The sequence below is a fragment of the Notolabrus celidotus genome, chromosome 12 (genome assembly GCF_009762535.1).
Source record: "Notolabrus celidotus isolate fNotCel1 chromosome 12, fNotCel1.pri, whole genome shotgun sequence".
NCBI classification, from domain to species: domain Eukaryota; kingdom Metazoa; phylum Chordata; class Actinopteri; order Labriformes; family Labridae; genus Notolabrus; species Notolabrus celidotus.
The window spans coordinates 7,975,880-7,988,950 of NC_048283.1; the positions used below are offsets into that span (position 1 = coordinate 7,975,880).

Consider the following 13,071-nt stretch of genomic DNA (forward strand, 5'->3'; position numbering starts at 1 on the left):
GACTCTGTAAGGCCACAGTGAAGGCAAAAAGCACATTTCTCCTTTTTTCTAAAGTGGACTTCTGATTGAAGCTGTTCAAAGTAACTTTATGTGACAAGGCCTGGTTTGTTTCAGCCTTCAGACACTTATGTCCATATTGAGTCCAGTGCTGCCATCAAGTGGAATTTGTGAGTCTGTGGTTAGTTATGGACACAATGCGCTCACCATTCAAGTGGCTAAGGCATGAGAACACTACTGCAAGGCCAAGGCAACTGTGTGCAAAAGAAAGGAAATGTATACAGAAATGAAGAGGCACTATGAGGTGAAAAACATGTGGCTCTAAATATAACAACATTATTCTAAGAAAAATTACTTGAATGAAAGAAGAACATTAAAAAAAAAAGAAAGAAAATGCTGCATGTGATTTCCCACTGTTTCTTACTCATCTTCCTCTTTCCACTGTCCACTGCCCTATCTCTAAATAAGAGCCCAAAACTAAACTGCATCAGTCAATGCATCAACAGGAAGGACAAACTAATGGACCTCTGTCTCTGATCACCTGCAGAGCATGTAGGTGTAGCAGGTGTCAAAGGTAATGAGAGATTTAGGGATGGTGGTCTTGTACAGATAAAGGAAAGAGAAAAGGAAAAATGGTCACCGAATACTTGTGCTGGCTGCCCTGGAGTCGTTTGTGCGTATGAAACACTGTCGGCCTTTTTACCTGTGTTTGTTTTGATTCAGCTCTGTCCATCTTTCTTGCTTGAACACTCCTCTGTGCACTAAATGAATATACTCCGATTGTTTTCACACTTTTATCATATAAAAATTGAGGTTGTCTTTTATACCAACATATACGAGTTGTGTATATCACACAAGTGATGACTGACACCACAATGCATGCCTGCAACTGTCTGATAAATAATGCCAGATATGGGGAAGTCTTTCTGTGTCACTCACTGCAATCTTTCTCTCCTTTTGTGGTTTTTAAAACAAGATCTCAAATGAACACTCGTGAATTCTCTTTCTTGTGTCCAGTGGTCTTTGTATGAACTATGTTACAGTTTTTAAAAGTGTTGATTGTTTTTAAAATGTCTTCTCTTCCTGCTTTTGGACTTTTATGAACACCTAGTTCTGCTTTTATTTTGTGGTAAGACCTTCCAGATGCTTTACATTCTGTGTGAGATGGGCTCTCTTTACAAACCTGTAGAGGTTTCGGTAACGCTTTACAATAATGGCACACATTTTTTTAGCAAATTAATGTTTACTTCACGTTGAAGTAATGCATGACTCATGAGGAACTTCTGTTTGAATTCATAGAGGATGCATCATTAGTTCCTGTTACTCATCATGAACTAATAATGAAGTTACTACGACTTTGGGTAACTTGTTTAATACGTGTTTAAATTTAGTCACAATCTTAAACACGTAGTCATTACTCAAAGTCGTAGTAGCTTGATAAATAGTTCATGATGAGTAACAGGAGCTAAGGGTGCATCCTATATGAATTCAAACAGAAATTCATCATGAGTCATGCATTACTTTGACATGTAAAATGTGGACCATTATTGTAAAGTGTTAGCAAGGTTTTTTTTTGTTCCATCCATGTAACTTTATGTAATTATGTGTTTCTGTCTTGTTTTGAATTTTATCTTTGCAGAAACAAATAAATCAATCTGTTAAATAAGAATTGTTGGTGGGATATCTACTCCCCTGTTTCAGCTCGGTGCAGTGAGATACTCACAGACCTTTCTGAAGTCCCTGAGCTCCCTTGTCTCGTAGCTTCCTCTTAGTCGCTGCCATAGACAGCCTGCTGCTATGGACGTGCCCGACTCTAATGGCAACAGCTACTACTATCCATCTCATCACTATCATCTCTTCTTCTCTTCACCTCCTCTCTCCCTCTTTCCAACCCCAACTCAGTCGAGGCAGATGTCTGTCTAACATGAGTCTGGTTCTGCTCGAGGTTTCTGCCTGTTCAAAGGAAGTTTGTCCTTGCTGCCGTAACTTGCTAAATACTGCAAAGTGCTCTGCTCATGGTGGAATAAGATGAGATCAGACTGAGCCCTGTCTGTAAGAGGAGACCAGATCTGATCCTGCCTTGATGTTGGGTCTATGTTAATAATTTAACACAGAGTATGGTCTAGATCTGCTCTGTTTGAAAATGCGTCTTGAGATAACGTTTATTGGGATTTGGCGCTATATAAATAAAAATTGATCGATTGATATCTGAGTTTACAAGTCATGCTTCTCATGCATCTGTAATGCTGTAATAAGATGTGAAATCACACACTGGGTCACCAGTATTACAGCATTCTGGGGTCAATGTGCATGCACAAAGGTGAAGTGATGGCTGACCTCCAGAGGTGGGTAGAGTAAACGGAAACAGTACTCAAGTAAAAGTACTGTTACTTTCTAATGATGTTACTCAAGTAGAAGTAAGAGTACTCATAGAAATAAGAACTTGAGTAAGAGTAAATAAGTACCTAAAAAAAAACTACTCAAGTAATGAGTAACTTGTGAGTAGTATCATATATAAAATTGTACTGTATTGGAAATGCTAATAACAATGTGAAGTGCTCACTGCCTTTAATAAAGTGACATAAATAGGAAAATGCCAAAATGAATGCTGTTAGGCATGGTTTACTTTCAAACATTAAAGAAAGAGAAGCTGCAATGTGCACAAACTAATGTAACCGCTTTCATTTTTTAAAACAAGCTAGAACTTCAAACTGTCTAAGATGTCATCAGAACTCCAGAACATTAATACTCCAACATTACAATAAAAAATATATCTATGCTTTCCAAACTTTCTTTTTTTAACCTTTAACTTATTTTCAGTACATCTTACTTAAAAACATAACTTGAAAATACTAAAACAACTTGGAAGTGTTTAAAAAGGCCATGAACTCAGTCCTGAAGAATCTCTCTGAGGTGACTGTTGGGCTTCAGAAGCAGCTGTTTTTATTAGCATGCTACCTTACTGCTCTTATAAGTTACTTTAGATTACTTTCCAACATTTCTAACATGCTTTTAAGATTTAATGTTAACCAGTATGATCCTAAGCTTACCTAACTGTACCTCACCATGACATGCTTTTAAGATTTAATATTAACTACTATAATCATTAGCTTACCTAACTGATAACTAACTATAACATGCTTTTAAGATTTAATATTAACTAGTATGATCATTAGCTTACCTAACTGATAACTAACTATAACGTGCTTTTAAGATTTAATATTAACTAGTATGATCATAAGCTTACCTAACTGATAACTAACTATAACATGCTTTTAATATTTAATATTACCCTGTATGATCCTTAGCTTACCTAACTGATAACTCACCATGACATGTTTTTAAGATTTAATTGTTCTATAAGCTCAAGATTTCCACCGTATAGACAAAGTAAGCAGCGCATAATGTGACTGTTTTTCCTCGTCATTTAGAAGTTATGAGAGAGTCTGGATTTTGGGTACAGGGTAAACATGTTCCTCCAAAGGGGACGCAGGTATTACGCAGCCTCTCTCCCCAGCTGTAGGTGGAGGCGGGGGCGGAGCTACTTCTCCGTTCATTCAGTGTTGAGGCTATTTATAGCTCTGGATCAGAAGGAGCCGCGTGAGAGATGGCTGAGTATAAAACATATAAAATGTAGAAAAAAAGGAACGGTAAAAGTAGCGACTGGACAGCCCAATGTAACGAAGTAAAAGTACATATTTTTTAACACAAATGTACTTGAGTAGGAGTAAAAAGTACTCTGCAAAACAAATACTCTCAGAAGTACAATTTTTTGAAAAAACTACTCAAGTACATGTAACGGAGTAAATGTAACTCGTTACTACCCACCTCTGCTGACCTCCATTGCTTAATTGAGATGTGCAAGAGGCTACAGTGAACAGGAGGACAGTTACTCTGCTCCTTAAGAGGCCTGTGACACTAAGCTTGACCTAGCAGGCCTCAGTGTAATCTTGCAGTGTGAGAAACTCTGACTGAGATGTCTGTGGAGACAGAGACATCTATTGAGATACCAAATATACATCACATTAAGGAACACAACACATTTAAGAAAGAGGCCAGGTCAGGGCAAGTTTGATGATTACTTCCTTCTTGAACATGCCCTGGGAAACAACCTGACTCTAAGTATTAACAGCGAGAAGCAATTTTTTTGTTGTGAAGAAAAAAAAAGTGGAATTAAGCATACGCTGCAAGCTTTCTGACAAAACCATCACAGCCTCTTTCACACAACAGTTTGTGCTGAACATCCAAACAGATGGCAAATGACTTCACGTAATTGCTAAATAACTGCAGCTAAATAGCTGAAAATTCCAAGATTAAGTCCAGAGATCCAAAAGAAAGGTAAAATAGTTGCTGCATTTCGAAATACATAAATTAATTCTAAGGGTTAACAGTCAAAGATTGCACAATCATCTTGAAGACAGAAGTGCTTTCTTAGAAGCTGAAGCTAAAATGGTGAAACAGGATGAATGCAAATACCTTGTGTTTGAACCTTTCAGTATTGAATGCACTCATGTGTGACACAATGTCCTCACACACAGATATTTAATGACCATCAAAAGTCAATGCAAACTGCAGATATTTGATATTCTGCACTGATAGACTCCCTTGTCTTAAACATCACAGTATGTTTATGCATTGCTGCATGATAAGAAAATAAAATAAACAACATTAAACCATAATAAATTCAAACTTCAAACTTACAGAGCTACATGGATATCCACATGAATACAGATAATATTGGTTAAAATGTTTCTCAAGATAACCAGAATTCTTTTTTTCATTTTGGCTCATTATCATGCAACTAGCAAACTTCCCCTTTCTGGATATGTTGCATTCGTCAGTCACTGACAAAGCAAATCAACAAAAATAAACTCTTCAACTTTTCAGTTTTAGATGTGAAAGTTCCAAAAGTATGAAACATATGAGAGTATGCCTGTACTATTGTAAGATAATAACTGTACAAAACTGTTATTTTTCAAAGAAAAGCAGCATTACTGTGCATGAGTAGTTTTTGAACAAAGAAGGAAGAGGCTGAAAAAGTGATGAACGGAAGAGTCAGTTCAGAAGAGAGTGACTCTTCAGAAAGTGGAGCAAAGAGAGCAGAGGAACAAGACAAGCAGGTATCACACATAAGTTGCCTTCTGTACAGATATATGTTTGACATGAACTGAAATGCTGAGGTGACTCTTAGTTGCTTCAGTCATCAAAGACGTTCAGGTTGGTCAAAAATGGCTTTTGTGGATCCTGGACCGTGTTGGAGAAATGGTGTTTGAGGTGGGAGAATTACATTGCTTATTGTGTTGAAAGTTATGTTTGTCACGTCGAAGGGAGTAATGATTTGAAGAGGGCATAGGTGCTTTGATGACATGTTTCATATCAAAGCTGGATTCAGATGTCTAAACTGTTTAAGGTCTTTATTTCCTTATCTAGACTGGATTTCACCAAAGTCTTCTCAACAAAAGAAACAGACTAGCTGCACTGTAGGGGAAGTGGTAGCCAAGTTTAAATTAAGCAACTGTAGAATAACCAAATGTGCAACATCCTGTTTTAAGATCTGTGTACCGAACACACTCACCACGTTTCAGTTTCAGCAGAATTGGCAGCAAGGGTTACTGTATTTGAACCGGAAAGGTGGTCATTAATAAGCACGTTTGTTCTCATCAAAAAGCTGTTTCTGTCCTCTCTAAGGTATTTCCACATTGAAGACTTTCCTCATATTTTTCTCATGAAGAGGTAGTGTCGAGGGTAAAAAAGAGAACTTTCCTTCAAAAACCAGTCAAAGGTACACTGCAGTACTGGTGTAAATTAAAGTGTCTTTGCTTTACATGACACAATATCTTTAAAACAGCCGACACATTGCAACTTACTCATCAGCATTTTTACAGAAATTATTGTAGTGTCTTTCCATAACTGTAAATATTATATTTATGTCTTTATGAGAGCTCTTATTTTTTAAAACGACTGATTGAGGCCATTAGATATTAGTGTACAGAGTTCAAATGTGCGATCATAATGGGTCTAAGCTGGAGCCTCTGGGGAATGTTGCATGCAAATGTTTTGTACTTGATCACTGGTGAAAATGCAACATCCAGTATTAGTTCTCTGCTGTCAGCTCTGTGGCACTTTCTTAGTCCCGTTCAGTAAAACATACTTCCTGTTTTTCTACTTAACACTTGTCAAGTGTTTTAGAGAGTCTGAGAGAGAAGATTTTGGGATCGACAGTGAGGCTCAATCATCGAAAAAAGGATGTTTGCTCTCCTCTGGCTGACTTTGCTCTTCATTGCCAGTGCCAGAAGAAACAATGCTGACGAAGGTAAAGTGTGCACATTTTAATTCAATCTTTTCATGGTACTGTCTTTTTTTCAAGCTGCTAGAGTATCTTTTACCTTCAGACAATTTTACTATGGCTATAAACATGACTTATTTCCCCCCCTTCCTTAAAATACACTTAGAAGTTTGTTCTAGTGAATTACCTTTGAATAGATTTAGAATATTCATTTAGATGTGATTTTTTTTTTCAAATATTTATTTACTGTTTTTGGTTCTTATCAGAGAGAAACTAAACTCTATGACTCACCTCTACCATATCAGCCTCACACATCAGAAAACTGTTGACCAAACCTTGCTGCGAGAAGCACTGTTAAGGGTTGAGCTATTATTACAGTATTCCTTTGTCAGTATAAGACACGCTGAGGTATTAACAGTGTTAATATATATCTCCTGACACCTTCCCCTTGTTTTAATTTTCAGTTACATCAACAGGACACATCCAAGAAATAGCAGCAGAGGTCGGACTCTGTGTGGTGATCCCGTGTTATTTTATCTCCAAATCTGACTTCTCTTTGCAACATGCAGTTTGGTACAAGTGTGAACAGAACTGTACTGATTCTGACATCATACTCAGATTGAGAAACACCTCCACACTGACTCAGTCTGAGTTGGGAAGACGAGTTTCACTATTGGAGCCTCATCTGAGTCAGATGAACTGCAGCATCATTATCAACGACCTCAAAAAGTCAGACTCTGGATCATATCAACTCAGAGTCATGAATGGAACAACATCTCACACAGCAAACATCACTGTTAAAGGTATGAAATGAAGAAGTGCACAGCATCCACTTGAGAATAAAAACTGTACTTTTACTGAACTAACAAAATACCAGTGCCTCAAAATCAACTGAAGCTCTCTCACCTGTGTGCAGTATTTAGCCAGTTTGTGTGCATTTTAAAGGAATCATCATGTCAACTCAGCTGATCCTGATGACAATTGGATAACAGGCTTTATGTCTCTACAAGTGCAGAGTCTTAATTTGTACAAAGACAAAAAACTACTCAAACCATTTATGATACTAAAATGAGTATCTCCCAACGTCTCAAACCCAATCCAAAGTAAAACTGTATGAGACTTCACAGATGGGGCGTGTTTGCTTCTGTATGTGGCCTGAATGTGAGCTTCTCTTGGTATTTTAAAGGACTGGTATCTTAAGGGGCATTTGGACCGGAGGAGCTAGGGACTCAACCCCGGAACTACGTGTGTTTTGACCGGTGGAACTAGGGTCTAAATTTTGTTCAGAGGTAGATAATCTCCCCCTTAGAAAGCCCCTGCTAGGGGGGTAGTACTTTTCAAAAAGCCGCAGGGCTTTTGGGGGGCAGGGCCTGCAATGCTGAACGTGTCTGATTGGTAGATTAACCGCAGTGTTTTTATTCCGCCCGTCGTCCACAATAACATGACACACATCTGTGATTCACTTGATTTCTCTTTCTTTTACTTTTTATTCATCCAGAAAAACAGAGCTTTTTTTCCCCCCTGGTGAATGTAATACGCCTGCATTCACTAATTCTGTTGTTGGTGTAATACCTGGCTTCTATCAGCTTCTGTGGTTGATCTTTGGAAATGTAACCTACACTGAAAAGAAGCAACGCCAACTTTGATGACATCACAGATAAAAATAACTTATTTTGCCTTTTTTATGTTAAAAAAGATGAATAATCCTAGTTGAAGTCAACATTAACTTGCATTTCTGCTCAGTGTATTTCACTGGAGGTTAACATCACCCTGGTTTTGCTGTTTCTACATACTTCCTCCCACTTTCCTTCAGATCTGACCCAGAAGCCCACAGTGGTGATTCCTCCTCTGACAAAGGGACAGCAGGCCACACTGAGCTGCACTGCTCCGGGTCACTGCTCTGGATCTGATCCTGGGATCACCTGGACATGGAGAAGACCTGGGGAAAAAGACACCCCCTTCCCAGGAAACAGCACAACAAATAAGAAACAAAGCTCAGACTTGACCTTTACCCCTTCGGTCAATCACCATGGCATGGAAGTAACCTGTAGGGTTCGCTTCACTAATGACAGTACTACGGAGGAAACTAAGATTCTGGAAGTGACATGTGAGTAAAATATTTTTTTATAGCTCATATTTTCTTATTACTAGTATGTCTATGGCAGTATGGGACTTTCTACAAATATAAAAAGATTGATCAGTTACTCTTTTGTGTTCTGGGGGGATTTGATTGTCTTGTTTGACATCTCTTGTTTGGGTGGAGACCCACAGCTCAGAACAGATCATACATTCTGTTCATATATTCTGAAATAGTGTCTCTGTTATTTTCTTTTAAGACTGCAGAACATTCTTGAAAAGATGTTCAGATGCCTGTGATATTGTTTTGTGCACAGGAGGTTTGATGCAGGGAAAGATGCAACAAACTAAGGGAGGAAACAGAGAAACCTAATACAGACAGGGTAACTAGCAACAGGTGTGAACACAAGACACACGTGAAACAAAAGAGGAAGTCTAAATGGAGGAAACAGTGACTGAAAAATAATGCAAGAAATGTTACTGAATAACAACATCAGGAAAACTGAAACAAGGATTACTCAGAACTGAGACAGACAGGAAGTAAAGCATAACATGAAAACACAAGGTAAGATCTACAAAATAAAACAGTACATGGTTTTGGAATATAGGTAATGCCAAACTAAATCAGAGTAACACATGACAGATTAACCCTTTATCACTAGAAAGTGTGAGAATGGCTCAGGTTTATTGAGGTTTGAAGGTTTTCAGCCTCAGACTGAACATGTTTGAAGGCCGATTATGAAAAGAGTTGTGTGATACTTTCTAATACTTTTCCCAAACTTTGTCTCAAAGATGCCAAGGCACTTAAAATCACTGGAAAGACATCCATAAGGAAAGGTGATACTCTGAATCTGACCTGCAGTCTTGACAGTTTCCCGCTATCTGTCGTTACATGGACCAAACCGGGCTCTAACCAGAGCCATGAGAATAACACTGGATCAGTCACACTCGTTATCACTAATGTGAGCATTGCACACTCAGGAGTGTACATCTGTACAGCGAAACACGGGGAAAAAAACCTGAGGAAAGAAGTGACTGTAACAGTGGCATGTAAGTACACATGACTTCATGGCCTTCCTGAAATTTTGTTCAAAATTTGTTCAAAGTTTTTATGCCATAGATATGAAATTATCTAAATAATGTGGAGTAAGAAATGGGGAGGAGTTTGATACTCTCAATCTAACCTGCAGTGTTCAAAGTTTTCCTTAGTCTCTCCATAAAGAGATACATTGTTGTCATACTCTACCAACTCCCCTGCTAGTTCAGCATATGCTTTATTAACGCTGTCATTCTCTTTTATCAGTGTTTTCAAAGATCCTCAGCAGCTCCGGATGCATAAATCACTCAAAGTCTCTGACCTGCACGTGTGTCAGTGAAGGGTTTCCCTTACCCACCATCAGATGGCCACTGTTGGAGAACCACACAGAGATCTACATCATCACCACCATATCCAACCACACAGTCAACAGCACCTTCACCCTGACTGTACAACAGCAAAGTTACACAAGTGTTCAGTGTGTCAGCAGCAACAAAGTCGGAGACATAACAGAGACACTCAACATAAAGACAGAAGAGCAAGAGCAGGAAGGTAAGTGCTCGCCCTTTGAATGTTCTCAAATGATCTTGGATTCAAACAGCTGTCACAGAATGAAGGAACTTATTTATTTATTTGTTTATTTTTGTTTCTTGATTCCAGATCCCCAAATGAAAATTTTCAGATTTATTACACGACTGGAAATTGTCATTGCATTTTTGATTGGTGCTCTCCTTTCTGCAAGCATTTGCTGTTTGGTGAGAAAATGCCACAGGTACACTTTACATTCTTATTTGTTTTATTTTCTATCATGTTGTACTTAGTTCACACACCCTCCTTATCTTCTGATTTTGAAACGTACTTGAATTGGAGTTGGTGGGTCAAAGTATGCTAAAACTGTGGAATTGCCCTTTAAGTATTTGTATTTTTATTTTGCCTGATATTGTAAATTAATTTTCATATTGCTTCATGAAAACCCTCCACAGGACCAAACAGAGGACCTATAGGAATCTGGCTGAGACTCTGGAGATGGTGACGAGTCAAGAGGATCCATTGGTAAATGTTAACTTCAGCATATCATAACAAACATTAGTTAACATTAGTGTGTCTCTGCATTGGCTTCCAGTATCTTATAGAATAGATTTTAAGATTATTTTACTGGTTTTTAAATCTTTTAATGGTCTTGGCCCTTCTTATTTATCAGATTTGCTTTTAACATATGAGCCAGTGAGAACCCTCAGCTCTTCAGGTAGTGGACTTTTTAATTGTACCAAAAGTAAGAATTAAGGCTCACGGTGAGGCAGCTTTTTATTATCACGGCCCATGCCTGTGGAACACCCTACCTGAAGATCTGAGGGCTGCACAGAGCATAAATATTTTTAAAAGCAAACTCAAGACTGACCTTTTTAGTCTCACTTTTAAGTTTTTATTATTCACAGTTTTATTTATTCATTTATTTATTTATTTATTATCTAGTTCAACTTTTAGTCACTGTTATTCTACTTTATTTATGTATTTACTTATTTATCTATTTATTTTAAGTCTAGCATCTTATTTTCTTTTAATGGTTTAATATTTTAGTGCTTTATTATCTTAGAAATTTATTTTATTTTGGTGATTTTAATTTCTTGTGTTGAGTTTTAACATTTAATTTTACCTCCAGTGTTTCCTCATTTAGACACCATTAGAGCATTTCCTCAGTTCGTTCAGCAACTTATTTTTTATTTTTTATTTATTCATTTTATTTTTATTGTTTTTATTACTATTGTTGCATATTGTGTTCTTAACCTTAGGATTGTGGGGTGGGTTTGGGGTCGGGGCTGGGGGTGGGATCTTTTTCTTAATTTATTCTATTTTATGTTGTTTTTATGTACAGCACTTTGTGTTACAATGTCATTGTATGAAAAGTGCTTCATAAATAAAGTCTGATTGATTGATTGATTAGTTAGAGCCCTAACATGTAGCATTTTAAACTATTCTGACACCTAGTGGTAGAACTGAAAACTACATCCAGATAACCAGCAAAACATTCATTTTTATTCTTTAAGCAGTTTGAATTGAGTTGATTTTGTATTGCTTTAATCAGGATTGCAGCCCATTGTTGATGCTAATTACTGACTCTTACCACTTCTATGACAAATATTACAGATGGCTGCTGGGCAAGCTGGGGAAAATGGTCGGGCCATCGACCAAGATGCAACTCAGGGAGAAGGGGATGCAGCCGCAGGGAAACCAGACGTGGATTATTCCAACCTTGATTTCTCCAAGATTAAAAGAAAGAGTGCTGTAGAGGCCGAGGCAGCAGAGACGGAGTATGCTGAAATTAAAAAAGAAGATTTAAGAGAAGATGAAGAAGGAAAAGACGAAGAGGAGATGATGGGAAATGAAGGGGAGAAAGGGGAGTGTGTAACAGATGAAAAGGAAGGTGAGGGTGTGTATTCCAATGTGGAGGACATAATGGGTCAGAGGGAGGATAGTGTAGAATGAGTGTTCAGGACACACTTCAGTCATTTGTTCTGATATGATGGCTTCTTGCTATTTGTATTTTTCCTGTCTGTAGTTTCTGCAACAGCTGTGTCTTTCTCTGCAGCTCTCTACGCCTGAAAGAGTTTTGGTGAATGGACTTGGAAGATAGCAAAGGTTGTACAGGAATAGAAAGGATTTTGTTGGAAAATGTTGTTCGAACAGCAGTGTGTCAAAAAACATGAGTGAATATTAAATGTACAGATCATTTATGAATTCAAAAAGCCTGAAGTATAAAAATGTTAAAAGCTATTTTAAAAAATATTTAAGGTAAATGTCTTATATTTTTCATTTCTGTACACAGATTTTTTTTATTGTTTGAAAATTGCTTCTTATAATTTTATTAGTGCATCATTGTTCACTGTATCATGCTGCGTTTATGGTTGTAAATAAATATTTGGAATTGGAAAATATGTTTCTATAAATGTAGACTGAATCTAAGGGGCTAAAGTTGAATCAATTCCCCACAGATTTATTATGAAATGTTGCTGCTGCTGTCTAAAGGAAGTGTCTGTGAGTTCACATAAGGCTTAGAGCACATTCATGCAGTGTCAAAGCAAAACAGTAGATAGACAGTTTGGGGTGAGAACTTAACTGCTGTCTTACAATGAGGTAAGAGAGAAGATTGATGACATTCACAGGTCTGCTTTTTAAATATGGAGATAGTGAGCAAACAGTAAGCTAAGCTAACTAGAAGAGTCTAGTTTGTCTCAAAGATGTGGCACCACATTTTCACTCAAAATGTAAAACTCTGCAAAACAATAAAATAAAGTGTGAGAAAGTGAATGTGATATGAATGCTTCTATATTTAAAGCAAGTTGCTGAATTGTTAGCTATTGTTGGGAACCTCATCCCAGTGGGACTGCATTTTGACAGATTAACAGTCACAAAATAAGATCAACCAGTTTTGCTACATTATCAATGATCAACCATTGAAGTCATTTTTAAATCTTAAAATCAGGTCTGCATTCTTTCTTTCTTGCATGGAGCTCACATGTGATATATTAGTGTCAAATGTGTGAATTTGCAACACTGCTTCCTGCTGTCAGACATGAAAACATTTAAGGGAAGTGTGCCTGAAATAACATCTGAAACACGAGCCACGATTTGCATACTGGCTTCTTCTCACAAGAGATTAAAGTAAAACTGCAGCTTG

General features: G+C 37.5%; 1 protein-coding gene across 2 annotated transcripts; it reads left to right on the forward strand.

Annotated features, from left to right (window-relative positions):
- The first annotated feature begins 5,065 nt into the window (after nt 1-5,065).
- LOC117822338 (sialic acid-binding Ig-like lectin 14) lies at nt 5,066-12,701 on the forward strand. 2 transcript variants are annotated; one of them, XM_034697016.1, is made up of 9 exons: nt 5,066-5,117; nt 6,179-6,310; nt 6,748-7,086; nt 8,097-8,390; nt 9,152-9,409; nt 9,663-9,947; nt 10,056-10,167; nt 10,379-10,448; nt 11,541-12,701. In XM_034697016.1, exons 2-9 carry the CDS (start codon nt 6,244-6,246, stop codon nt 11,877-11,879), a joined length of 1,764 nt encoding a protein of 587 aa, XP_034552907.1. In that variant the 5' UTR covers nt 5,066-5,117; nt 6,179-6,243; the 3' UTR covers nt 11,880-12,701. The 2 variants fall into 2 exon arrangements, with proteins under 2 accessions (XP_034552907.1, XP_034552906.1); XM_034697015.1 differs by having other exon boundaries at nt 5,078-5,271.
- The last annotated feature ends 370 nt before the right edge of the window (nt 12,702-13,071 follow it).

Bases quoted from the DNA above. Each gene is read 5' to 3' on its own strand.
- LOC117822338 (XM_034697016.1), top strand. From the start codon at position 6,244: ATGTTTGCTCTCCTCTGGCTGACTTTGCTCTTCATTGCCAGTGCCAGA. The intron at 8,391-9,151 runs GTGAGTAAAATA...TTTGTCTCAAAG, and splicing joins TAAGATTCTGGAAGTGACAT to ATGCCAAGGCACTTAAAATC. The intron at 10,449-11,540 runs GTAAATGTTAAC...CAAATATTACAG, and splicing joins CGAGTCAAGAGGATCCATTG to ATGGCTGCTGGGCAAGCTGG.